Source organism: Perognathus longimembris, chromosome 17 (assembly GCF_023159225.1).
Source record: "Perognathus longimembris pacificus isolate PPM17 chromosome 17, ASM2315922v1, whole genome shotgun sequence".
Lineage (NCBI taxonomy): Eukaryota > Metazoa > Chordata > Mammalia > Rodentia > Heteromyidae > Perognathus > Perognathus longimembris.
Window position 1 is genome coordinate 43,766,676 of NC_063177.1, and position 27,216 is coordinate 43,793,891.

General features: G+C 43.6%; 1 protein-coding gene across 2 annotated transcripts in view; it reads right to left on the bottom strand.

The window, feature by feature from the left end:
* Nucleotides 1-14,156, bottom strand: part of Marchf10 (membrane associated ring-CH-type finger 10) — an 80,189-nt gene extending 66,033 nt beyond the window's left edge. For both annotated transcript variants that reach the window (XM_048366125.1, XM_048366126.1), the window contains exons 1-2: nucleotides 14,067-14,156; nucleotides 5,459-5,575 (exon numbers count right to left, since the gene is read on the bottom strand). In XM_048366125.1, the coding sequence (XP_048222082.1) occupies nucleotides 5,459-5,575; nucleotides 14,067-14,156 (207 nt within the window). The remainder of the gene's footprint in view (nucleotides 1-5,458; nucleotides 5,576-14,066) is intronic.
* Between the last annotated feature and the right edge of the window lie 13,060 nt (nucleotides 14,157-27,216).

The window sequence follows — 27,216 nt, forward strand, 5'->3', positions numbered from 1 at the left end:
CTAGGTTCGATTCCCCAGCACCACATATACAGAAAACGGCCAGAAGCGGCGCTGTGGCTCAAGTGGCAGAGTGCTAGCCTTGAGCGGGAAGAAGCCAGGGACAGTGCTCAGGCCCTGAGTCCAAGGCCCAGGACTGGCCAAAAAAAAAAAAAAAAAAAGAAAAGAAAAGAAAAAGGGGGTGTGTGTGTGTGTGTGTGTGTGTGTGTGTGTGTGTGTGTGTGTGTGTAAACTCTTCCAAGTTTATATGGATTCCCAGGGACTAAGCGCAGTGTTTACCTTGGGTGGCAGCCCTCCTCCTGAAGCCTCCCTTGCTTGCTGGGAGGTTCAGATGACCTCACCTGTGCCAGCATCACGCTGAGTGGGCAGGGCTGGGGCACTGCCAGCTGCTGCTTCTTGGTGTCAGGTTCACTGCTTTCTTCCAGTGTAACCTTGGGTCCCTGTGACCTGGATGCTAAGTATTTAGTTGCTTGGTTGCTGAGGGAGAATGGATGATCATTCTATTCTTATCAGAAGAGGAAAAAGATGTTCTTGAAAAGCTGAGCGCTTATCTGTCTCTTCGTTCCCAGTGACAGCCTGGAGGCTGGTACATTTGGAGCCCTGTCCCTTCCAGCAAGGATACGGGAACTTGGAAGGCGAGAAAGGCTCATGTTGCATCTCTTTATCCTAGCTCGCTGCCTCTTCCATCCTGGGCTAATTAATCATTTTCAGTATCTTCCATGGCAGGGAGTCAGGGCTCCTGTCCCTTCTCTGTTAAGGTTTAAGAGGCTGGAATATCCTGGTGCCTCTGTAAATTGTGTGCCAGCTCCTCTAAGCAAGCAGCTGACCCAGGCTTAGGAAGGAAGGGAGGAAGGAAGAAGGAAGGAAAGAAGGAAGGAGCGTTCTAATTTGAGACACCACTTTGCTTTACAGTCTACTAAATTATCCAGTTTATCCTTGATAATGAAGTGCTAATGTTTATTTCCCTGTTAAATTCTCTTCTCCTTCTCCATCTCTCTCTTTCCTCCTCTTCTCCTCCTCCTCTTCCTCCTTGCTGGGGATTGAACCTGTCAGGGTCTCTTGTCAGGACCATTTGATCCACATTCCCAGTCCCTTCCCCACCACTCCCTCCACTAGCCTGGGACGAGAATTATCCTACCTATGCCTCCCTCATGGCTGGGATTACGGATGTGAACTTCCACACAAGCTCATTTGGTTGAGATGAATCTCATTCACTTTCTGTCCAGTTTGGTCTCAAGTCACCATCCTCCCCGATCTCTTGTCTCCTGAGTAAACTACAGGCATGAGCTGTCTCAGCCAGCCCTTCCCTGTTCAATTCTAGTCTGGTTAAATAGTCCATAGGGTTGCATGCAATCCTGAGAAGAGGATACAACTAAGTTGTCCCCTTAGGTTGGATTGTAGAAATATAACCATGGATGAGGTCGAGGCAAAAGAAGGTGTTGTAGAAACCATGGCACCTGCCCCTCCATTGATACCAGTCGAAGCATTATTTGCAAGTAGAGTAGGACACCAAGACCACTGAATTGTGATCTAATGCCTGTCTACCACTTAGGAACCTGTGTCAGTCTTTCAGCGATCCCACGGAATAAGTCCAAGTATCGCTTTAATAGGAAACTGAAGTATTTAGAAGGACAGTGGCTTGTCTGAGCCCACACTGAAATGAGGGGCAGAGCTGGCCTTAATGAACGTCATCTGTTATGCAAAGCCATCAACTAACAAGTATGTAGGAGGTACCACTTTAAGCATGGGCTTGAGAGAGATTGCTTTGTGTTGGATTCATAGATGATAAACACAGCCTCCACACCCATATCAGTCCAAGCCACTGGCAGGAGCAAGGAGGCCAGGCTGCAAGGGCTGATGGGACAGTTACCAGGTCATCCACATGCCGGGCGGCGGGGGTGGGGGTGGGGGGGATCTGCCCCACCTCTAGGCAGGTGTCTGAAAAGACATCTTGACACGGGAAGCCATTATTTGCTGCTAAAATGCCTCATGTGTTCTCACATCCAAATTGTGACTATTTGAGTCTGGATGAAGAAATGAACAAGTGATGAAAATTGCAAGACAAGTGTCAGAATTTGGTTGTGGCATGCTTCACAGAGTGACAGAGCAGTGGGAAAATTTCCATGCATTCAGCAATTTACGTTCCTATCAGCCACTCAATCAGGGGCTAAACCTGCCTTCACAAATCACAGGCAAAGCATTACTTAAGAGTTTTAGGCCATAGAAATCTCTGGGAGGAAATTACTCAGGGAATTTCTGCCCTGGGAAGGAGTTATAGTTGGGGTTGTACCCTCTCATGAAGCCATATCTTTTGTCCTGTCTTTTTTTTTTGATTGGCTGGAGATGTTTTGCAACTCTAGCACCCTTGTGACATGCAATACACTCAGCTCTGGAAATGAGATCTTTCTGGCCTGGTTCTCCGTTGGGAGATGGCTAGCTTCTTTATTCCCTATTTCTTATAGTATCTGGGAATCTAAGTCTTAGGGAGGTCTACTCTTTCCTGGTATTGTACACCTTGCCCAAAAAGGTTCATTTAATAAGTTGGATGTTCCCTCAGGAGTTGAGATAATAACTGGCAAGGTCAGGTTCTAGTGGTTTAAGAACCACCAGATTTCTGTGGGAGTTTGGGGAAGGGTCCAAATCAACTCATGATCTTGGGGGAGAGGGAGGGGTTGAGGATTTTCATGGATCCCCAAGGGATCCTGGGTTCCATTCAAACCAAGCACAAGTTGGGAAGATTGAGCCAGGTAGTGGTGGTGGTGATGGTGGGGATCTCACAAGCCTATATACTAGATGGCTGTTGAGGGCAGTGCACTCAAAGGACATAGGTAACTCTGCCCATCTGTGTCCAGGGGCAAATCCTCCAATATCCTCCAAGATTATCAGTAATGACAAGGGTAAAACAGACATCTCTGATTTCACTGTGAACACTCTGATTTTGCCATTCTTCCTGATGAGAAGGTGAGACCTTGATGGTACTTTGTAATCCAAGTCCAGCCCTTTGAGATATCATTATTTGGAAAAAAATGAGATTATGTAAGCAATGTTTTCAAACTCAGATGCACTGAGAAACAGTGGCACAATGCAAACATAAAGCCCATGCCCTTATAGCTTAATAGAAATGACCCCTTTTATGAAATTTTTCTTATTGTTTTGTGTTGGGTAAAGTTAAAAACAAATGAAGCATTAGAAAATCAGATCTAATTAATCTGTGATTGTAGATTGTAAGATCTTGTACAAAACTGCATGTACAGCTATGGTCTTTGTCTGGAGATGGTTTGAATGTCTATATAGTGATGATTGAAAGAAAAAGAATTTTTATAGCAGGAAGAAGGCAATTGTAGGATTCTGACATCATCTTGTCACAAACATCAGTGGAGAGGAGCGTTAAACTGTAAGTCTAGAACATTCAAAATGCACATATGCTACCAAGTGAAAAGTACACGAGTGTACATGAAGACAGGAGAAGCCAGCTGCCCATTTGTTTCATAATGCCAGTCTAGGAAGATTATTATATGCCACTGGTTGACTTAAATTACATTCTTATCTGTCCTTGATTTTTGTTTCTAAGTGTTAGGCTTTATCTCAGTGCTCGAATGTGTTGTTCTAGCTAAACCAGACTTAATTTGGGGGTTAATCTCACTCTCTAAGCCTAATCAGCAGCATGTAGTATATTTAGTCCTTGACTAACAGGAAAAGAGCCAGGCGACATGCTCTTCTTGGCTCTGTCAATATTGTGAGATGCTCTCTTTCACCTTCAGCCTCTAGGTGGGATATTTTATTGTGTGATTTTTATATCCTTTAATAGGGAGTATATATCTCTCCCAGGGATACATCTACATCCATAAACATCAATCACTGGTGTTTTTAAGGTCCTCTGAACATTAAATAACCACAGGGAGAACATCCTGGATTAAAGAAGAAATCTCAACCAGAACTTGATGGATATCAAGCATCCAAGATCTATCTCAGGGATCCAGGCCACTGATAGGAAAGGGAGAGTTCCTCCTCTAGAGTCTATTTCAGACATAAAATATTAAATAAGAATTCATAAGAGGCATATTACTCATCTTAAATCAATTCACCATGCTAGCAACCAAGGTTGAATGCAATTTGTGGTATTTAGCGCTTATGCAGGAGAAGTAAAATTCTTAGACAGACCAGATCTTAAATGTGAAATATGACTGGATAGCTCAACAGTTCAAAGCATCACCTTCTCAGAGGTCAGCCTGCCTGGATGGAATCCCTGCCTGGAAAATCTTACACAAAGTTACTTAACCTCATAAGGCCCAGTTTCCTCATCTGTAAAATGGGACAGGCAGATAGGTAGGTAGATACATTTATAACAATAAATAAGCTAATACATATAAAGTGCTTAGTATACTACCTTTAATCATATAATGCTTATTATTGTCACCACCCTATTGATATAGTATTATATATTATTTGGTGTTATCATGATCCAAGGTAAAAGTATTTAAGTAATTTCCAGTTCCTACATGACATAGTTATCAGTGCATTTTACTCTCAATCTATCTCTTTATTAAAAACCTGGTCCTGGGGCTTGAACTCAGGGCCTGAGTACTGTCCCTGAGCCTTTTTGCTCAAAGCTAGCACTCTACCACATGGGCCACAGTTCCACTTCTGGCTTAAAAAAAAAAGTTAATATGAGATAAGAGAGTCTCGGAACTTTTCTGCCTGGGGCTGGCTTTGAACTGCAACCCTCAGATCTCTTCCTCCTGAGCCAGGATTACAGGTGTGAGTCACACTCTGTTTTGAACTAAAAACTAGACCCAACAACCTTAGACTTTAAGCCACAAACCTGATGCTGAGCTTGACAAGGCCTAGTGCCTCCAATCTTTAAGATCAAAGCATTCCAGCATGTCTGAAATGGATAGTATCTTGAATCATGGATGTCAAGCACTTCACCCACAAGGTAGAAGACTGAAGCCTGACCAAAGTGAATTGGGAAGGAAGGACGCTCCAGGCCCAATTTTCCCTTACCTCTCCTTTCTTTGACCTTTAACATTCTACAACACTGTGTGTGTGTGTGTGTGTGTGTGTGTGTGTGTGTGTGTGTGTGTGTGTGATTGTGTGATTGTGTGATGGTCCTGGGGCTTAGGGCCTGTCCCTGAGCTTTCTTTTGTTCAAGGTTAGTGCTCTACCACTTGAGCCACATCTCTACTTCTGGTGTTTTGGAGATAGTTTATTGGAGATAAGAGTCAAATACTTTCCTACTTGGGCTAGCTTTGAACAAAGAACCTCAGATTTCAGCTTCCTGAGTAGCTTGGACTATAGGCATGAGCCACTGGCACCCAGATAACACCTTGTTTTTGATTTGGCTTTTTCCTAAGTCACACACACACACACACACACACACACACACACACACACACACACACACACACACCAGCAGCTGCAGAAGGAGGAGGAGGAGGCTGACTCTGAGAATTCTCCATACCTGTTTGGAAGATGACCCGCTTGAATACCAGGTTCTCTCACTTGTGTCTTGTCCCCCAAACTGATCTCGTTTCTTCTCACTTGGGTCTTTTTTAAATTCATGTCGTCTCAAACAAGCCTAGGGAACAAAAATCATTCATTTATCTTTGGTCCATGACTAGAGTGTAATGCATGGGTGCTTGGCCCCGTGAGCTCAGGCAGCAGGAATGTGTAGGCAGAGGAGATTCATCACCTCATGGCAGACAGGAAGCAGAGCATGAGGAAGAAAGGAACTGGGGACCAGGTGTCACTGTCAAAGGCACAGTCCCAGCGACCTTCTTCCTCTAGCTAGCTCCCCCTTCCCAAACTACCATCATATGAATCTGTGGGGGAACATTTACTATTTAAATACATATATATATATATGTTACCAAATGTAAAGATGAGGAATCACTATCCCTTCCTTTTGCCCCAAATGCCTGCCACAGCTTTAGTAAATTCAGATGATAAATACACTCAGAGGCATCTGGCCAATAAGTTGCCTTCTTGGGAAAGGCTGTACCTAATTCATGGTATTAGCTTCTCCTTTCAACCTCTTGGTCTTCTTCCTACTTACAGAAGAATTTCAATACACGATGGCTTTAGCATATGCTGTTCCCTTCGCTTGGAGTAACCTCCCTATGTTTGTTTGGTCAATTCTGTTGATGACTAAGAAGCAACTCATGTGATGTCATTCCTCTTTTAGCTTTTCCTGACTTACTACTCTTCTCTGGGCTGAATTAACTGCTGAAGAAGCAATGCATGACAGTACCCACCCTCAACATCTGCATTTTAGATTTCTATAGTTTCAGTTACCCATGGTCAATCTTCATCCAAAAACATCAAATGTCTAGAAACACAAAGTTCATAAACTTTGAACTTTGTACCATTCTGAGTACCAGGGGTCAATCTCACTTGGTTTCATTACCAGATACAACAATATATAGGGTTAGTATTCTTTGCAGCATCAGGTATCCACTAAGGGCCTGAATGAATCACCTATGTATAAAAGAGAACTAGCATATATTAACACAAGCAAATACACATAACCTAGGCTATCTTTTTTTTTTTTTTTTTTTTTTACTGTATAACTATTTGTACTGTAGCTAGCTGGCTTCGTTTTTAGCGAGTTCTTCCTGCTGAACAGTGAGAATTCTACCTTTTGAACAATACCCTAGGCACTTGGCACTTAATGTTAGTTAAATTACATTTTTGCTTTGGAGGAAAATATTACTCCTTAGGTACAAACTAATAAAAAAGATAACCAACCAAAATAATTTCCTTATTTTCCTTAGCAAAATTAAAATAAAATCTGGTACCCAATATTTGTCCTCTAGTACGAAGAGTATGTCACTCAAGTATGCCATGTGTCAAATGATATTTTAAGTATTCCAAAATAATAAAACTTCTTGGAGTATTTCCATATGTGACCTAATTCCCCTCCAATGACCTAATTCACCTTTTTTTCCTTGCTGGCCTGGGGCTTGAACTCAGGACCTGGGTGCTGTCCCTGAGCCTCTTTGTGCTCAAGGCTAGCACTCTACCACTTGTGTCACAGTGCCACTTCTGGCTTTTTCTGAGTAGTTTATTGGAGATCAAAGTATTATGGACTTTCCTGACTAGGCTGGCTTTGAACCTCAATCCTAGATCTCAGCCTCCTGAGTAGCCAGTATTACAGGTATGAGCTACCAGCATTGAGCTCTAATTCACCTTTGACCTAACAGGTTCAAGTTATCTATAGTCATAGTAAAGAAATGTGGGGGCAAAAAAAAATCAACATTATATTGTCACTAAAGTAGACTTGCCATCTTCTCCTTTCCTGGCTGAGTTGAGACAGGAAAGATTGCCTAGGCCTTAAATTTTTTTTTTTTTTTTACTTGTTAGAAAAGCCATTTCCCTCTGTGATATAGGATGACTTAGAATTTCACACCTTGGGGAAAGCCCACAAGGTTACACTCTCAAGGTTAAGAATAGAAATGACCTGATACTGCTGAATAGTAACTACCCGGAATTGGGAACAGTTAGTCATGCTGAGCTTCACAACTGAACTGCAGGTGAAGCCAGGCCCTCCAGCTTGTTCAAACAAGCGATCACCTGGGGCCTGTGGAATCCTGGGTACTGGTAGAAAGATGCTGATCTATCTGCCTTGTTAGTACAGGGAGAACCCTCCAAAATGGTTTTGTTTTGCTTTGTTTCTCTGCCTTGCAGCGCATTTAATTTTCAAAAAGTATGCTACACAGACAGTAAATCACTGCAATAAATACTGAGCTGTGTTTGTTTCCATAACATAGGCAAGAAATCTCCAAGAGTAGTAGACAGTAACGATAATAAATAAGTACAACAAATAAACATCACGGAATAAATAAGCCAAGGTGGATCTAAAGGGAGTCAGCTGAAGAGCTTTAATGAGTTTAACACAACAGGAGCCACGTTTTGATCTATTCCTCCACGCTGACGTCAAAGCAGAGCCGGGTGTGGAGGGCTGTTTCCTGAAGTGGCAGATGTCTGTGTCGCCTTAACCTACTCGCCTGAAAGGCAGATTGTGGCTGGGCTGAAAATGGAGGAGCCAGAGTGAACAAATGTACACAAGACCAAGGCGGATTTTGTGGGATGAACAGAATTTTTGTGGGCTGAAATCTTTTTTTAATAAAAAATTACCTCCAAGAATGTATACGACATATATATATATATATATATATATATATTTTTACCCAAAGGAATGGAGGAATGGATTGGTTTGTAGCATTGGGGGGGGGGGGGCGGAGAAATCTCTCTTCTTATTCCTTTTTCTTCCTTCTGTATTAGTGGGACAAACCAACAAGTTGGCTAGGCAGGTACTTAGTCATTTTTATTCTTGAAACAACTGAGTAACCTTCATGTAAATCAAACATGAATCCTCTCAAAGTTATAGCTCTGCTGACAAGGAATACAAAACAGAACCACCAGACAGTCTAGTGCTACAAAGAGCTGGCCATATTCTCCCCTGGTAAGGTGGGGGGGGGGGGTGCTTTCTTTGTATTTTAAAGGTGAATGAGTTTTTGTTGTTGTTAATGATGCTGTTGCAGTGGGAGGGAATACTGAAGGGATTCTTGGGCTGGGGAGCTGATGGATTGGTCATTCATAACCACTCGTGGCTTCCTTTCCCTTTTATTCCACGTGTCAGGCTTTAGAGGAATGGAAATGAATTTCTGGTGTGTGGCAAGACCATCAGAGGGCAGTCTTGGAACTGAAGGCTTCAGGTAACTTCTCATTTCTTCCTTCTGGGAGAAGTGGGGCTTTCTCCCAGGGGTCTCCTTTGCTGGGCTCCCTGCTCTGCACACCACAGCAGCTCGTGGCCCTGAGGATGACACACGTAGCCAGGCTGCCTTCTGTGCACAAGCTTCCACGGCGGGGGCAAATTGCCGAATGTGCATAGCTGCCTGCGGGGGATGGCGTGGGCTTCGTGACTCACTGCGACTCAATCCTGATAAACACGACAAACCCCAGCCCTGCCACTTTCTAGCACTGAGTCTTTCGGCGAGATAGCGTCATGGAGGGTCACTGCCCTCATCTGTAATGAGATAAAGACGTCTCTGTGTAGTGAGATGGTTTTTCTTGTCAGTCATGTTAGTAGCAGTGACTGGCCTGTGATGAGGGTTCAATAAAGGGTTCCCTAGCCCTATCATCATCATCATCATCATCATCATCATCATCATCATCATCATCATCACCATCATCACCATCATCACCCTCATGCTGTTTTCAGTCTTACTTGCTGGTTTACTGCCATTTCTAAAATCAGCCTTTGCCAAAGCATGTGACTATGATCTTGTTCCTAGAAGAAAGAGCCTTTCTGTCTGGTTCTGAGAAACACTCTTTCTCTATAAGGAGAAGTCTGTTTCCCATCCCCAAAATCCCCCAGGCAGCCAACTGAGGGTCTCCCGCACACGGTGATTCAGGGTCACACTGTAAAACTTTTTCTTTGGATGACAGCTTTCTGAGCCGACAGTTGTGCTTGGAGAATCTTTTTTAATTACCAGCATGTTCCTCCCAATTATCCTCCTGATTAAGGATGACTTTATGAAGTCATGTGTGGGGCTGGGTGTCATGACACATGCCTGGAGTCCTAGCTTCTCAGGAGGCGGAGGTAGGAAGCCCCAGCAGACAGCAGGAAGACGAGGATGTGCCTCAAATGCCTGCCTAACACTAACTGCCATAAAAGAAATAAGAGAAGCATGTGTTACAGGAATATTTCCCAGCCACATAGTTGTGCTATTAAAAAAAAAACACATCATAAAAATGACCCAACTTTCTATCTCAGTCAATAACAGCATCTGCAAGATGGTCACTATTCTAACCTTATAGGCATTCTGGGATGTGGAAGTTGCCATTGACTTCTATTGGTTTTGCTTTGTTGTTCTTTTGACCTATCTCAGAGTTTGGCGTTTTAATGAACATTGGTAACATTATTAGAGTTCATGTTTTAAAAGAAATTGAAGGCATAATAAAGTTTAACGTGGGGTTCCCTTCATTGGCTGTGAAGAGTAGAGACAGAGGTACCTCTAAGACGAACCAGGAAGAGAATCTTCTTAACTTCTCTGGGGAGGGAAGCTGAACTACACGTCAAGAATCTCTTATATGAAATGCTTAGGACCAAAGTGTTTCAGATTTTGGATTTTTTTTAAAGGAGTGTCTGCTTCAATTTCATAATTTGCTAATTTGAGGTTGAGATCCAAGTCTAAACACCACCATCTCTTATCTGAAATGCTTAGGACCAAAATGTCTCAGATTTTGATTTTTTTCAGATTTTGGAATATCTGCTTTGATTTCATAATTTGCTGGCTTGACAATGAGATCCAAGTCTAAACACAAAATTCATTTGTTTATATATACCTAGACATATAACCAAAAGGTAAATATATACAATATTTAAGGAATTATTCTCCTTCTTTCCTTCTCGCCTTCCTTCCCGCCTTCCTTCCTTTCTCTTTCTTTTTTCTCTCTCCCTTCCGCTTCTTTCCTCATTTTCTTTCCTTTCCCTCCTTCAGTCTCTTGCCTTCCCTCCTTCCCTCTTGTTCTTTCTGTTTCCTCCCTCTCTCCCTCCCTCCCTCTCTTTCCTTCCTTCCTTCTTTTTGTCAAGTGTTTGGGTTTGACAATGTTTTTACATGAAACATTTTTCAGTTACTGAATTTTGGCTCCTGAAATCCTATATGTCTTTCTCCAATATTTTTTTAAAATTATTTTGTGCTTAAATTTTCCTGGTATGGAATTTTCTACTTGTGACATCATGTTGGTGCTCCAAAAGAGTTGAGTTTTCAGATTAGACTTGCTCAACCTGTACCTCTCTCCCTCCCTTCCCAACCCTTGCCACCTGGTACAAAGTCACCTATCATGTCCTTCAATAGATTTGTATCGTCATGTTTAGTTGTTTGATCTGCACTTGAAAGAATCAAGATGAATAAGTGACATGAAATGAAACCAATTTGAACACATTTGATAGATTATAGAAAATTGCTCTGAAATGCCAAGTGTAATCTTTCCCTCCAGCTTTCCAGTGGACATTAATACCTAAATTCTTCTTCCAGTTACATAAACACATTTGCTGAAAAATAAAAAAAAAAAACACAAAAAACAACAACAAAAAAAAACCCAAACCCACAACTATGTAGCATGAACACCCTTGAAGGAACAGAGCCAAATTCTGAGATAGCATATAATTATATACTGGTTACCACATTCTGAAATAGCATGTAATATGCCAAATAGATGTTTATTTCCTCTTGTTTTCTCAAAAGGGTCCCACCCAGCTACTGAAAGTAACCCAGGGTAGGTTTGTCTCTCTGTCACTAGTGCAGAGACCTGTAAAAGCCCTGCTAATTTGGGGCATACCAACCCTCAGTGTATTTTAGGAGGCAGCAGGAATAGCTTACACAGGAGGTTTCCAAGGGCTTCAATTTGAGCCAGTTCATTAAAGGCGAGTGAAGAACAGGAAGGAATATATAGTGAGTGTCTATGATTTGCGAGTCCTATGTAGTGATTACACTATTTGCACACGGTGAAATGAGGAATCCCTGGTGGTGTCCCCAGCCAATGACTTTGCTGAGAAAGAGAGAGGGAAAAGGAAAGAGAAGAGAGGAAGAGGGGAGAGGAGAGGGAGGAGGAGTCGAGAGTGAGCTAGGATTTCCATAAGAAGTAGGGAACCAATGCCAAACTCATTGATGATGTAGAGAGTAAATATCTTTCCAATGCAAAGTCTACCTTAGTAAATGATCTAAATACAAACTGGTCATATGTGAACGACATTACTCAGGAGTCACCAAAAGCATACAATTGAGTTATTGTGTGTGTGCTTTTTTTTCTCCTAGAGAAGGATCTTGCTATGTAGCTTAGGCTGCAGGTCTGAAGGAGGCTTTGTTCTTTAGTTCTGAAGATGGAAGAAATTTGAACACTTTTGTAGACAGAGTCAATAAAATAAAGAGGGTCAAAGGCATAGTAGATAAGCGGCCCATGGGTGGGAGAGCTGGGAGAAGCTAGGGCGTAGAGCCAAGATCTCAGCAGGTCCTTGCAAGGAGGAAGGTCAGTCTATCCTGAGACTTGAGGGCTAGAGCAGCACGTGGCCTGTGAGGTCAACAGAGGAAATATCAAGTATGTTTCTACCTGCTGGCCTTAGGTCTTCCCCTAAACAGGAGGGGAACTTGTTAGAAGATGGCAGGGGTGGAGGCTAGAAGAATGGGAGGTTGAACAGATCATATCCAAGGGAGCTGATGGACACATCAGTGAAGTTGAAGCTAGTCTCATCCTTTATTATTTCTTTCCTTCACATCTCTTCACCATTGTGCTGAAAAATCAAAGCTTTGTTGATTGGGCCCTGTGGAGCTCACTCTCCACACTTTGCCTGGATGAGGGCCTTTCAGCCATTCTGGTCTTTTGCTTACTCTAAGGCCCATTTAGTTCCTGCCTCAGGGTCTTTACATTTGCTTTCCTTCTCCATGGAATGCTTCTGGCAGGCTCTTTCTTGCTGTTCACTTCTGAGCACAAACGCCATTTCCTCAGAGGAAGTGCATGGAAAGAAGCACTGCTCTGACTTTACCTGTTTTATTTTCCTCATATGTTTATCAGAAACGACATTAGTCAGCTTTCTGCTACTGTAATGAATACCTGAGATATGTTGACTTAAAGAGAGTAAAGGTTTATTTTGGAGGTTTGACTATGACTGAATGGTTCTGTTCTTTTGGACCTGTGGCATCACAGTGCATTAAGGCAGGAGCTACAGCAAGGCCATTCACCTCACTGTGGCTGAAGTATCTTTGTGAGAAGCCGATGGATTCCCAGGCTAACCATTTCCTATGTGACATTCCTACTTGTCTTCTAGAAATTTCTTCAGGTGGCTTTTTTTTTTTGCCAGTTCTAGGCCTTGAACTCATGCCCTAGGTTCTGTCCCTGAGCTCTTTTGCTCACTGCTAGTGCTCTATCACTTGAGCCATAGCTCCACTTCCAGCTTTTTTGGTAACTAACTGGAGATAAGCGTCTCATGGATTTTCTAGCCCAGGCTGACTTTGAAGCACAATTCTCAGATCTTAGCCTCCTGATTCGCAAGGATTACAGGTGTGAGTTACCGGTGCCCAATTTATAATTTTTTTTTTGTTTGCCAGTCTTGGGGTTTGAACTCAAGGGCCTAGGCACTGTCCCTGTGCTTCTTTTGCTCAAGGTAGCACTCTACCCTTTGAGTCATAGCACCCCTGAGATTTTCTCAAGTTTTATCATCTTCTTGGATGTGAGATGGCAAGTTGTGGGAGGAAAAGAGCTGACTCCATTTCCAGCTCCAAAGCAAACCTGTATTCTACAGGTGAAGTCAGGTTACTGAGCTCGTCTGGTTTCCTTGGTGACCCGGGAGAGGTTTGGTTATATTTGAAATTGCTTGGAAGGAGGAAAAGCCTGCTAACAGCAGATCTGTGTTCTCCTTAGAGACGGAGCACTTGATCCTCCACCGAGGCTCAGGAGGACGTGCCTCCTTGATTGGCGAGGGCTGACAGCCCTCGGAGGCCAGGTCGACCTCTGGCAGGGGGCTGATGAGTGACACCTTCCATCTGCTCCCACAATCCCACAACCCAGTCAGGCGAGTTTGTCCTATGCCAGCACCAGGTAATCCCATCATGACCCTGCAGGCACCAGGGCTGCGTTTGTTTTTGCATGTAAATATGGTCACCATGGAGACGAGGAGTTGAGCTTCCAGTCCAATGTACTCACTACCTTTCTTAGGGGAGGGGGAGACTCATGACAAAAAAAGAGAAGGCTGTTTCATAAATGGTGGGGGTGACCGGGGTTAACCTCTTAGTGGACCAACTTCTTGATTGTTCTGTCAAATTGGAACCCAAAGGTCATTGGTTGCCAATGGCAGTGTGCCAAACACTTTGAAAAAGAAGAGGTTTATCATCTCATTTCATTTTCATGATAGTATTATGAAGTGAGCACTTTTAACCATTCCCATTTTATAGGTGAGGAAACTGAGACTCAGAAAGGTGAAGTGACTCTCCACAACCATTGCTTATCACAAACCCAGGCTGCACTCTGAAGTCTAACGCAGGGAGGCGAATCCTACAGTCTGCAAGTACCTGATATTCAGAGTCCACCTTATGTTGCATGTCTCGGAGATATTGCACATCACTGACAAACTTCTGCCTGTCCCTTGCTTCATGCAACATGATTCTTAATCCCCGACCTGCATTTGAAAGAAAAAGAAGAAAGGTGTTGTGAACAGACTCTTTTGTGGCTTTGTCCGTATTTGGAGTTCTTTTAGGATAATTGCTTTTATTCTCTTATTAATCCAATCTCCATTGTTTGAAAGGCACAGATGTGCCTTTCAGACTGAAGGGGCTACTTGTGTTGGCGTTACAGCCCTTACGGGTGCTCCTGTTCCAGACATAAATTATGCAGCTGTCCCATCAGAGGGCTTCAGTGAGCCTGCCCTGGTTATTCACAAGGAGTCAGGCTGACAGACACCTGATTCAGAAGCAGATCCACAACATGGTGGAAAAGCAAGCCCAGGGGGGCTAGCTAGGCTAGCAATGATCCGATGGTTAAGCCCTGGGTTGCTTCAATTCATGGATGCAACAAACTGGGCACTGTCAGGCACTTGTCCAACAACCAGCAGGACAGACTCCGTCCCTGCCCTTGAGTTAGTTGCATGCAGCCCGACATTAGATAAGTAAACCCTCACTGCCATGGGATAGAAAGATGGGGTTCTTTGTTGTGGTCCAAAGCAGCAAAACTTTCCTTAGAAAATGGCACTGGGTTTGATAAGACACAAGAAGAAGTGGGACAGAGAGGACAGCAGTTTAAAGGCTTCTGGGGCATGAACGAGAGGAGGGAGGCGGGGCAGGGGGAAGAGGGAGGGCAGCCACAAAAGGGTTGGGGGGGTGGCAGCAGCACCAGCTTATGGAGGGCCTTGAAGATGATGATTAGAAATGCCATCCTTCTACTGAAAGCTTCTATTTAGAGGAATAGATGATAAGGCTTGTGTTTTTCGAAGACCCACAGTTGTGGCATTGGGGGAGGGGGTGGAGTAGAACTTGGAAGGGGGAATGCCACTGGACTATGTGGTGGCCATCCAGATGTGATGATCAGGCTTGGTGAGCCAAGGTGGAAAAGGGGCTGAGGAGGAAGAGAGGGAAGGTAAGACGCAGAGCGCATGGAAGTACCAGGCCCTCTTTCATTAAATAGCCACACATTTTAACCCGTTCCATCTTCACAACAACACTAGGAAGACAGGCAGGCTCTATCTATTTTGCAAGCAAGGAAACTGATACCCAAAGACAAAGTATACGTATGTCTTTGTTGCTCAAGACGAGGGAACTAGTAAGTGGAGAGCTGAGATTTGAACCCAGACAGCCAGTGCTCATCCTCTTTACCATGATGGATTGGTGAGGTTCTCAGGAAAGAAATCCCTCTACCTGGGAGGCTGCCCACATGACTGACCATTGAGTATCTCAATGATTGATGTCAGCATTCCCTTCAGAAAACAGCGGAGGAACTAGCATTGTGAGAAACAAAACAAACAAACAAAAAACCTGCTAATCAAACAACAGAGGGTAGGGTGTCTGAGGTACTAGAAGTGGAGACGTTAAGCAAGCTGGTGTACAGAAGGTTCTGGAACTGCTGTGGCAGGTAAAGATTTAGGCACTGGCACATATTGATGGATAGCTGAAGGGAAGCAGACAAGGTACTGAAAAGAGAAAATGTGACAAAGTGACAAAACCGTTGCGTCACTAAAAATGTAAGGAACAGGAGCCCTCTAAAGCAGCCCAGGAGGCAGTAGGAGAGGCAGGTGCGTGCCAATCCATAGATGCTGAGAGAGAGAGTTTCCAGGAAGTTATTAATAACCATGGTGAGAACAGAGAGTGAAGTGACTGGGTGGAGGACAGATTGCTGGAGGCTCCTTATATGGAAGGGAGAGAATTCAGAGAGAATGCTTTCAAGAAGTGAAACTCTGCCTGGGTGCTCATGGCTCCCGCCTAGAATCCTAGTTGCTCAGGAGGCTGAGATCTGAGGATCACCGTGAGAAGCCAGCCTGGACTGAGAAATCTGAGAGACTCATCTCCAGTTAGCCAATGAATAGCCAGAAGTGGAAGTGTGGCTTAAGAAGTAGAGCCAGGGAGAGCCGGATGCCCTGAGTTCAAGCCCTAGTATACACACACACACACACACACACACACACACACACACACACACACACACAAAACAAAACAGGAAACTCTGGTTGGTGTGGCCTAAACTCACTATAATTTTCAAGCTCACAAATGGCAGTATTGCTCATCATGAACCAGCCAGACCTCCTCTGTAGGGTCATCAAAACCCCCAATACTCCTGCTTGTTGTCCAGTAAAGCTCTTGTGTTACTGTTACACACACACCACACACACACATTTTTTAATGACTCTGGTATGAGCCTAGAGCTGCTCTAGGCTCTGGGGAAAAAGCAGGACAAGACAGACAGATGATGTCCTAGCCCTGAAGGTGTCTGTACTCTGTGGCTTTCCTTCCTTCCTCCGCTTGGTTTGGTGGTGTAGATATTGGCAGAGTCTGATTGTCCCTGACTCATGGTGACCAGTGTCTCTGTCTGGTAGTTATGAAATCTTGCCAAGTTTATCATCACTCTTTCAACAATGGAGAACACTTTGTTGGTCCCTCAGGGATTATTTTCTCTCTCAGGTATAGAAAGTTGGTCTTGGAGAATCAGTGTAAAATATCCCCTGATACATATACACACACACACACGTGTGTGTGTGTGTGTGTGTGTATTTCCACAGCCTGTAAGCCAAACCTAAATCACTGAGCATTTTCATAGTCACTTGTGGGACTGTGTTTTATAAGATCACATTTAAACATTTCATATAAGTTTGTACCTGTGTGAAAGGAAGTTCTGTTCACACTCATTTTTGGAAAAAAAGCAACCATGGTTTTAAAAACAGAAATATGAACCCCTTCTGCTACTGTGAAAAAGAGAAGCCTGTCTGAATATTAATCGGGCAGAGAACATAAGGATTCATAATGAGAATATGTTAATGTCACTGAAGAACACATCCCTAGGTCCACTTAGACGATATATTTTGGTTACAAAGTTAACCTAGCAAAGCTAATGTATTGTGGCTTTAGGGGTGTTATTTTAAGAGCCTTCCAAATCAGAAGGCATGAAATAATTTTTGTCTAAAGAGGTAAGAAATAACACGATTTGAATAACTTACTCAGACTTCACAAGTTACCTATCAAGTCAAAGACTTTAAAATTATCTACGAAAGTTTTGGGGCTGGGGATATGGCCTAGTGGCAAGAGAGCTTGCCTCCCATACATGAAGCCCTAGGTTCAATTCCCCAGCACCACATATATGGAAAATGGCCAGAAGGGGAGCTGTGGCTCAGGTGGCAGAGTGCTAAGCCTTGAGCAGGAAGAAGTCAGGCCCTGAGTGCAAGTCCCAGGACTGGCAAAAAAAAAAAAAATTATCTACAAAAGTTTCTCCCCTTTACTCTCATGAACTTTCTCCATTATATTTTACTATAAAATGAATATTTGGAGGTATCATGGTGCACTTACACAGAGGCAACTACTAGCAAGGAAACACAATCAGCCGTAGACTAAGGAAAGGGTAGATTATCTCCAGTGAGGCAAAAATTCTCCAGTCTTTTGAATTTCATACTGCACTACAAGTTTAAAAAACTGACCAGGATGAACAAGATACCGAAATAACTGTATGGAAATAAATCCACCATAAGACAATGCTTAAGTCGTGGAGCTCAGCTTTTTTGGGCCTACTCAACCAGATGGCCATTGAAAGCCAAGTTTCTTCTCAGCAAATACAGACAGGTGTAGGGTAGGGGAGGGTGGTGGGGTGTGTAGACAATAATACTAAAATGTAGGCAAGGCACATGTTTCTAAAATAGCACTCTTATTGTCTTTGGTTGCTCACCTTTGAACTGCTTCTCAATTTAAAAATCCACTCATGGTCACGGACACTTCTGTTTTAAGTTCCTGGAGGTGGTTGCTCTGTACCAGATTTGTGCTTTAGGAATCAGTGTTAAGAAGCCATGTTAAGGAGAGGGAAGGGGGGAGGGAGGAGGAGGCATGTGGGGAAGGGAAAAGGGAGCCGGCTCTGCTGACAGCAAGAGCAAATGATTCTTGTTGGCCTCAGAATTCTACACATCTGTGAAATTTCAATGAGGAATATTCTAAGAACTTTGTGACATATGAATCCTTCTCTCGTGTAAATTTCCAATGAATTCACACTGAGTTTTTTTCTTAAGAAGAGAACTTGATTACAGAATATATTACTTTTAGTTCTCAACCCATATATGTATATGTGAATATATATGTTTGTGATATAATACATGAAGACAAGTGGATATGTATATACATATATACATAAAGACACTATGTCTTTCTTCCCTATTGCCATGTTGTCCAAAAGCAACAAAATGGATTTGACAGGAGCTCTAGCTTGGTATTGGTAATCTCAGAAGGCTGAGATCTGAGAATCATGGCCAAAGCCAGCCTGGGCAGACAAATCTTGGGCCAAACAAATTGGAGACAAATTCACTTAACCACTAAAAAGCCAGAAGTAGAGCTGTGGCTCAAGAAGTAGATCAGAGCCTTGAACAGAAAAAGCCAAGGAAGGCCCTAAATTTAATCCCTAGTATAGGCATACACACAAAAAGGGAGGGAAAAAGGAAGCTTTTTAAAACGAGCTATTTAACTGTTTTCCTCCTCATAAATATTATTAAAGCTGTGTTTTGTTAGTTTTGGCAATTAAGCAAAAATGTAGCTTTAACCTCCTCTTTAGGGTTTAGTTTTATTTAACTAAAATTCATATGGTTATGTTAAACACCTACCAATCAGGTTTTATTAATCCCCGATCCTCTTTTCACAACTGGGTGCTTGGGGAAAAAAAGAATAGGATTTCAGGAGACTTTAATTCAACCTTTCCCACAATTAATTAATTTGTAATGACAAGGATTAGAGGATTTGTTTAGATCTTAGCTTCAAAAAAAAATCTTAGGGCTTTTAAATGTTAGCTTATAAAAATGTGTTGAATATAAGGAAGGAAATTCAGTGACTTGGGCCCAATTTTTCTAACACTCGGCGAATGCTGCAGCGAAAGAGGAGGAATTGGTTGGGGAAGGGTGTGTGTGTGGGGACATCCTTTGTCTCTTCAAACAATTTAGCTTAGAAAATCAAGGCGGGAAAGAAGGCTGGGAAAAGGCGCATGTTGTCAAACGGAGAGAGACAGGTGTCATCGTGAGCGTCAAGCCCCAAGGAAAAGAAGAAAATCTGTCACCGGGAAACTTAGGGGAGGAAAAAGCCACATGTTTCACCAGCAATTCGGTGGCATCCTTAATAACAATGTCACTAATTTCGCCCTCAAAGGCCCAGCGGTTCCGTGTGTGCCTTTCCTGAACCCGCAGAGTTGGCAGGGATGTTGGATGGGTGCGCAGTAGCTCACAGTGTGTGATAGTCAGTCCCCCCTCCCCTCTCCCTAACTCCATCATCATCATCATCATCACCATCATCATCATCATCATCATCATCATCATCATCATCATCATCATCGTCGTCGTCGTCGTCGTCGACTTGGGTCTGGGGTCAGCAGAGGCAAGGGAGGATCCGTCCACCAGGTCACCAAATTTCCCACCAGCACCTGTTTCCCCCAGCCCCCATCCCCTCCCAAGGTCGGGGCGCACCCGAGGGGAGCGAGGCGGTGTGGGGGGGTGGGGGTATCGGAGCGCGCCCGTTACCTTACGGGTCTGCACTTTCTCCAGGGGCTTTAGGGACCGCGGGGCGGAGCGGGTGGGCAGGTCCAGGGCGAGAGCGTCGCCCATCAATCGTGGGGGGCCGTCCCTAGGGCTCCTCTTCCTCCTCCACTCACGATTTCCCTCCCTCTCGCGGCCCCTCTTCCTCCTCCACCTCCCCGGGGCAGCTTTCCGCGGAGGCCGCCGGCCTTTCCAGGGGCGGAGGCGGCGGGGGTGGCTACCTGGCGTCTTCCCGTTTCCTTGGCAACCGGGCCTCCTCCCCCCCGGCGCGCGCGCACGCGGGCGCGGCGCCAGGGCTCCCCCCCCCACCCTCCCCCCCCTCCAAGAGCGAGGAGCACAGGGGCGGGGCGAGGATGCCTCTCCCGTGGTCCCGAGCCCGCACCTGGGCGCCCTGCCGGTTGCCGTGGGAACGAGGCGGGATGCGGTCGGGATGCGAGATGACGGCGGAGCGCGCGCGCGCGGGCAGGGATGCGCGGGGAGGGGGCGCCTCGGCTTTGTCTTGGAGTCCAACCCAGATCCAGATAAAGAGGCCTCGCTCCCTCCCGGAAGGAGTGCCGTGCGTGATAAAGAATGAGATTGGAAAACGAGAGAGAGTCAACAAATAAAAAAAATTTAATAGAACAAAATAATGCTGGAGATGGTGCTTTTTACAGGGGAGGACGCACTGAAATGCTCCATCTAACATCAAACAGGAGAAAATAAAAGAAAGAAGTGATTAAGGGAGCCACCCAATCAACGGCAGAATGGAAACTAGAACCCAGGGCTCTTGGCTTCCCAAGGAAAGAGGGGGTGGTGGTCTTGAAGGCTTATGCCAGTGTCTACCTGAAACTTAAGTAGCCCCAGGGTCTTTGTGTTAGCCTTATTTCTGTCTTAGAGCTGTTTCTCCTATTTATTTTGCATAGTTAGTCACTAACCTGCCAGCTGATGTCATCGGAGGATATTTTACCCTAGATTGAAGTGGGGAAAACGGGATAGAAATTCTTAGACCTTTCACTTGTAACCAGCATCTCCATGGGTCAGTGGTTTGGGAGGCTTTTGTGCAATGCCCCCAGCCAGGTGACCTTTCTTCTGTGGTTTCACACATCTAGTCATCATCATCTCCCTACTTTGGGGCTCCCTGGTCTCCTAACTGGATTATCGTAAGGACTCTTAACCATCACCCCAGGTCCCTACCCCCACAGATTCTACTACCCTAAAATCAGCAGTCTTCCATCCTGCTGCCTGACAATTCCAAACTTGGGGTGTCTGTGTGTGTGTGTGTGTGTGTGTGTGTGTGTGTGTGTGTGTGTGTGTGTGTTTATTCATACTCCAGGCAGATGGAACCTACCTCCATTACCTATGAACCTTAGACATTGCTTTCATACCAACTTCTAAGGCATATCCTGAGCTGCACAGACAAAACACACCTATGCAAAGTCTTTGTTTTGGGTACTTGCTTGTCTGACCTTCTTTGGTCTCCTAATAGTTTGTAGGATTTTTCCAACCCACATTTTTTCAAATATTCCTCACCAAAGCACTGAAAAACTCAACCTACCACCTCTATCCCTGGCCTTTGCCTTTCAAAAGGAGATTCTTAAAGATACCAACCTTAAGGAAACACTGGATTGAAAGCCAGGTGTGGTGGTGCATGTATGCAATCCCAATGCTTGGGAGGCTGAAGCAAGGAAGATTCCAAGTCTGAAGCTACCTTGGGAGTGTCAGAGAGGCCTCCTCACAAAACAAGGAAGAGAGAGTGAACAAAGAAGATAAATTGGATTGAAACGCTAATAGTAAAATGATAGGAAGATCTTTCTACTAGAACTCTGACCTATTTTAAATAAAAATAACTATAATAAAGATTGATATCATTATTGAATAACAAAGGAGAAAGTAGACCCCAGAATTAGCAAGACCTAGAACACATGAGAAGAACTGGAACTAACACTTGAAAGCAAGACTCCTCATTCTTTTTTTTTTTCTTTGCCAGTCCTGGGCCTTGAACTCAGGGCCTGAGCACTGTCCCTGGCTTCTTTTTGCTCAAGGCTAGCACTCTGCCACTTGAGCCACAGCGCCACTTCTGGCCGTTTTCTGTATATGTGGTGCTGGGGAATTGAACCCAGGGCCTCATGTATATAAGTCAAGCACTTTTGCCACTAGGCCATATTCCTAGCCCCAAGACTCCTCATTCTTTTTTTTTTTGGCCAGTCCTGGGCCTTGAACTCAGAGCCTGAGCACTGTCCCTGGCTTCTTTTTGCTCAAGGCTAGCACTCTGCCACTTGAGCCACAGTGCCACTTCTGGCCGTTTTCTGTATATGTGGTGCTGGGGAATTGAACCCAGGGCCTCATGTATACAAGTCAAGCACTTTTGCCACTAGGCCATATTCCCAGCCCCAAGACTCCTCATTCTTGATAGCTTGATGTTGGCCACTAATAAGAAAAAGCACATTGGTGCATATGGGATCTGTGCTTTTCTCCTTCCACTTCAAGATCTATATATAAAAAAAAGTACTTCTGACCTCAAAATACTGCAGGAAGGATCAAGGAAGAGAAGACAAAGCCTTTAACATCATGCTTTGTAGTAGTCAGCAATCAGCAATTGGTGCCTTTGTCCTTTAAGGTTTTTATTTAACAGACATGAGCTATAAATATTTTAAGATTTTCAAAGAACAAAGTTTGGAGAAATCACTTTATATCTCAGTTGGTTTTTTTTTGCCAGTCCTGGGCCTTGAACTCACGGCCTGAGCACTGTCCCCGGCTTCTTTTGCTCAAGGCTAGCACTCTGCCACTTGAGCCACAGCGCCACTTCTGGCCATTTTCTATATATGGGATGCTGGGGAATCGAACCCAGGGCTTCAAGTATACGAGGCGAGCACGCTTGCCACTAGGCCACATCCCCAGCCCCTATATCTCAGTTTTAAAGTCTCCTATATTGCACATAGTAGTTGGTGTTGTCAATACTGTTGCTTGTTGTTTGGTCTTGCTTTATGTTTATGTCTTTGTTTCTCTTTTGAGACAGTCTCCTCATGTAATCTGAGTAGTCCTCACGCTTCTGTTTCCCATGTGCTGGGATCACAGGCATGCACAACCACACTCACTCCTATTTGAAGTCTGTTTTAAAATGAAGTTTTGTGAAAGAAAAGTTTATGCTCTTGAGAAAGAGTGATAATGCCTATGGGAAGCCCACAAAAAGTTATAGAGCAAACCCAGCGCCCGTGGCTCACTCCTTAATCCTAGCTACCCAGTAGGCTGAGATCTGAGGATTAAAGTTCCAAGCCAGCTTGGGCAGGCTAATCCCCAGTTAACTCCTAAAATGCTAGAAGCCGAGCTGTGATGTAAATAGTAGAGTTGCTATCCTTGAACAAAAAAGCACAGGGGCAGATCCCAGGCCCTGAGTTCAAGCCCTAGGACAGGCATAAACACACAAAAGCTATAGAGCGATTCTTATAAGTACCGCGCGCTAACCAATTGCGCCACTGGAGCTCCAGCTATAGAGCAATTCGAACTTTAGTATTTCACAAGTAAATGTAACCTCAGTGTATGAATTATGGAGATTAGTTGTAGTATTAAGAAGCTAAGAGCTAAGGGACAGAAATTACTTTTGCCTTATGTCCCTGATAAATGATGAATACGTGAAGAAAAGGACTTAAGGAGACATGTGTTCTAACCTTTGAGGTGTTTCATGTTTACAAGCACCAAGAGGTTCTTCAGGTGGGTGCTAATGGCTCATGTCTGTAATCCTAGCTGCTCAGGAGGCTGAAATCTGAGGATCACTGTTCCAAGCCAGCCTGGGCAGGAAAGTTATTAAGACTCGTATCTCCAGTTAACTACCATAAAGTCAGAAGAGGAGTTGTGGCTCATGTGGTAAAGCACTAGCATAAAACTGAAAGAATAGCACCCAGACCCTGAGTGTACACACACACACACACACACACACACACACACACTTCAGAGTTCTGTATAGGTTAACTTCAAGTATAAAAATTTCAGAAGTAGACTATGTATTAAGTTTCAGGGTGAACCTCCTGGACACCTGTCTCAGTTATGCACTTGAATTAGGATAATCAACTTTCTTCTTGTCCACATCATATTTACAGAGAAAGCAGCGGCAAAGGGACAGAGAAAGAGAGCCTAATCGCTTGTCACTGTCATTTGTTTCTGATCATTCATCAAGACCTCATGGCCTCCCTCATGTACAACTTCCCATTGTATCTTTGCCTTGGGTCTCTTGTTGGTTCTCAAGCAGTTGAAGTCAATGGCTGGTATCGCCTTCATTTTTGCCTGATATGCATCATGGAAATTTATTTGCAAAAAAAAAAAGAAAGAATTTAAGGGAGTAGTTTTCCTGAGAAGGCAGGTATGGGTTAGAGTTCCCTGGGTATATAGGGAATTCACCTGATCCATTCATTCATTTCATTCATTCATTATTTACTGTCGTGGGCTGTTGTGATAATCTACATTTATCCTATATCCATATTTGACCAGACAGTGTGACAATTTTTTAAATGTCTTTCAGGTCCTCATACTTGCTAGGCTGGTGCTCTACCACTTGAGTCACTCTACCAGTTTCTGGTTCACTGGTGTGTGGGGGAGGTTGAAAGTAGAGCTTGAATTTAGGGCCTGTGCACTGTCCCTGAGCTCTTTTGTTCAGGGCTAGCATGCTACCACTTTGAAGCACTGCTTTACTTCTGGCATTTTGGTGGCCAATTGGAGAGAAAGGTCTCATGGAGTTTCCTGCCCCAGTTGGCTTCAAATCTCAAACCTCAGATTTCAGACGCCTGAGTAGCTAAGATTATAGGTGTGAGCCACTGGTTTCTAGCCATTTTTTAAAGTTAGCTAATGACTTGTTAAGTATGTTGTGGGCTGATGTGATCTTCTGCATTCATCCTATATCCCTATTTGACCAGACAGGGGCTATCAATGTGACAATTTCTTAATATCACACATTAAAATAGATTCTGTATTAATATCATTAAGATAAACTAGAGTGCTTTGTAGGCTTCATAGGTCATTGAAACCCCATCATCGTTGGTTTTGTAGAATTAGAAATCCATTTTGGTTCATTCAAAACCTATCATATTAGGAATTGACTCCCAGTAATGCCACATTCAGTAGATTTTAACTTTTCATCCATTGCAGAGACTAAAATTGGCAGGCTTGCTCTTATCATGCGCACACGGCTCTTCCTCCTGGTAGAGTCTCCCCAGGAGACTGAATTAAAGATCAGAAAGTTTGGTGAATATTGAATTAGATCAAAGGGAATTGGGTCTTCCTGAGGGATTTATCCGACAGCTTGAGGAGACCTTAAGGAATAACTGTACTCTCATCCATGTTTTCTCCTGGATAACTGATTTGGATTGTTCCCCTCAAAGCTTTGGGAGACCCTATCACGTTTATATTTCAGCGAGGTGCCTTCTTGCTCAATTTTGCAGGGCGATTTCCCCCTCTCCCCCATCTGTTCCATGATCAGCATAGGGTGGTGATGAGAAGACCAGCAATAACACTGAACAGTTTGCATCACCTTTGAACCTCAAGATCTTCATATGAAAACAGGACAATTTATGAAATGAAACTGGATTTCTGGTACAGTGCTTATATTATTTATATTAGGTGTGAGGATTAATTCTCCTTGCTGAGATCTGAGGATACCCAAAAATACATCACCCTCAAATGTATTTATAAAGGCTTATTATGTCTTTAAAAAATGTTAGTAGTGGTATTGGGATTACTATTACCACTGTATTATTTTTTATCCTAAATTCAGAGAGCTATTCTATTATGACCTCATCCCTAATTGTGAGGGCACATTCAATTTGGGGCTTTCAGCCACCCATGAATGATATGAAATTTAGTAATGTCTGTTGGGCTTTCAAAGATCAGATATTTGTGATCCAATTCCTTTGTGGAATAAAGTAGACACTGTTAGAGATTGGCAAACTCCCTACAATTAATTTATTTAAAAGCATGTCCCTTTGTAGATCCCTTCGAATTTTCCTCATTTGGAATTGTAGCTGGTCTCCTGTGCTGTTTTACACAGGGTGGGGATACTCCTTGGTTCCACAGTACTGAAATGTTTTTCTAAAGTTCAAATGAGCTTTGATTTCTTTATCTACTTTGAAAGCTTCAGACTTTTCAAAACCTTTCATTAAGGCAATTGGTATATCTGATATAAGATTGGATATGATTATAAGAAGCTGGAGAACAGAAGACATTCTGCTTTTTTTTCATTTCTGAAAAATTATTGCCAAAAGAAAAGAATTTGATTTCTGTCCAGAAGGACTATCTGATTTGTTTAGACTTTGGATAAACTCAAGCCATGTGTGTTTGGCCAGCAGTTGAATCTATAGACTTGATTCTCAAGCCCTGAGTTAAGATTCAGCCTTTGGAAGCTATAACAGCTCCCCACCCCCAAATCCCATATGAGGCCTGGGAGTGTAGCCCTAGTGGGGAAGTCTTGAGGGAAGGGAAAGCTTGGGGATTCTTGGAAGTGGAAAACAAGCCAATGCAGCCATTAGACTGATATGAGAGAGAACTGGTGAGGCTGCAAGACTAGGAGTGTGTGTGTGTGTGTGTGTGTGTGTGTGTGTGTGTGTGTGTGTATGCCAGTATTGGGGGCTTGAACTCAGGGCCTCCAGTTCTCAATTCACTTTCTTGCTCACAACAGATGCTCCATCACTTGAATCACAAGTCCAGGCTTTTTGCTGGTTAATTGGAGGGAAGATTCTAGAAGATTTGTCTGCTGGAGCTGGCTGTGAACCTTGATCCTCAGATCTCAGCCTCCTGAATAGCTAGGATTTTAGTGATGTACCACAGGTGCCTGGTTGGATTTTACATTAGGTACAATGGGAAGCCACAGAATAATCAATGCATTCTTCTTTCTATGTGTGTGGGTATGCCTGTGTGTGTGTGTGTGTGTGTCTATGTCTGACATATCATGCGAAGAATATTGTTCAGACCTGTGGTATTTATGACCTTGTCAGTGCCTTTGTTCAGTCTAAGGAAATTTCAAAATATTGTTTTCAAGCACATAATTGTTTGTTGGCATGAGACAAGCTGACCGAAGTCAAATCATCAAAAATACTTCTAGCTCCAGGACACTAATATGGCCAGATCCCTTGTGTACAATAGTATATATTGGGTAGATTTTTAAACTTTCCTTACAGTGTATGTCCTCATCATGGCTCTACTGAGGCCTTTGTACTTCATATGGAAGCTTTTCCTTTTTGGTGTTTACTGGGATTTGAACTCAGCCTGGGTGCTGTCCCTTCAGTTTTTTGTTTGAGGCTAGTGCTCTAACACTTAAGCCACAGCTCCACTTGTAGATTTTAGGTGATTGGATAGAAATAAGTCCTACAGAATTTCCTGCTCGGGCTGGTTTCAAACCCATAATCTTCAGATTTCAGTCTCCCAAGTAACAAAGGTCACAGGCATAAGCCACCTGTTCCTGATTTTTTTTTTAAACACTGAATCTTGCTCTGTTTAGTCTCCCT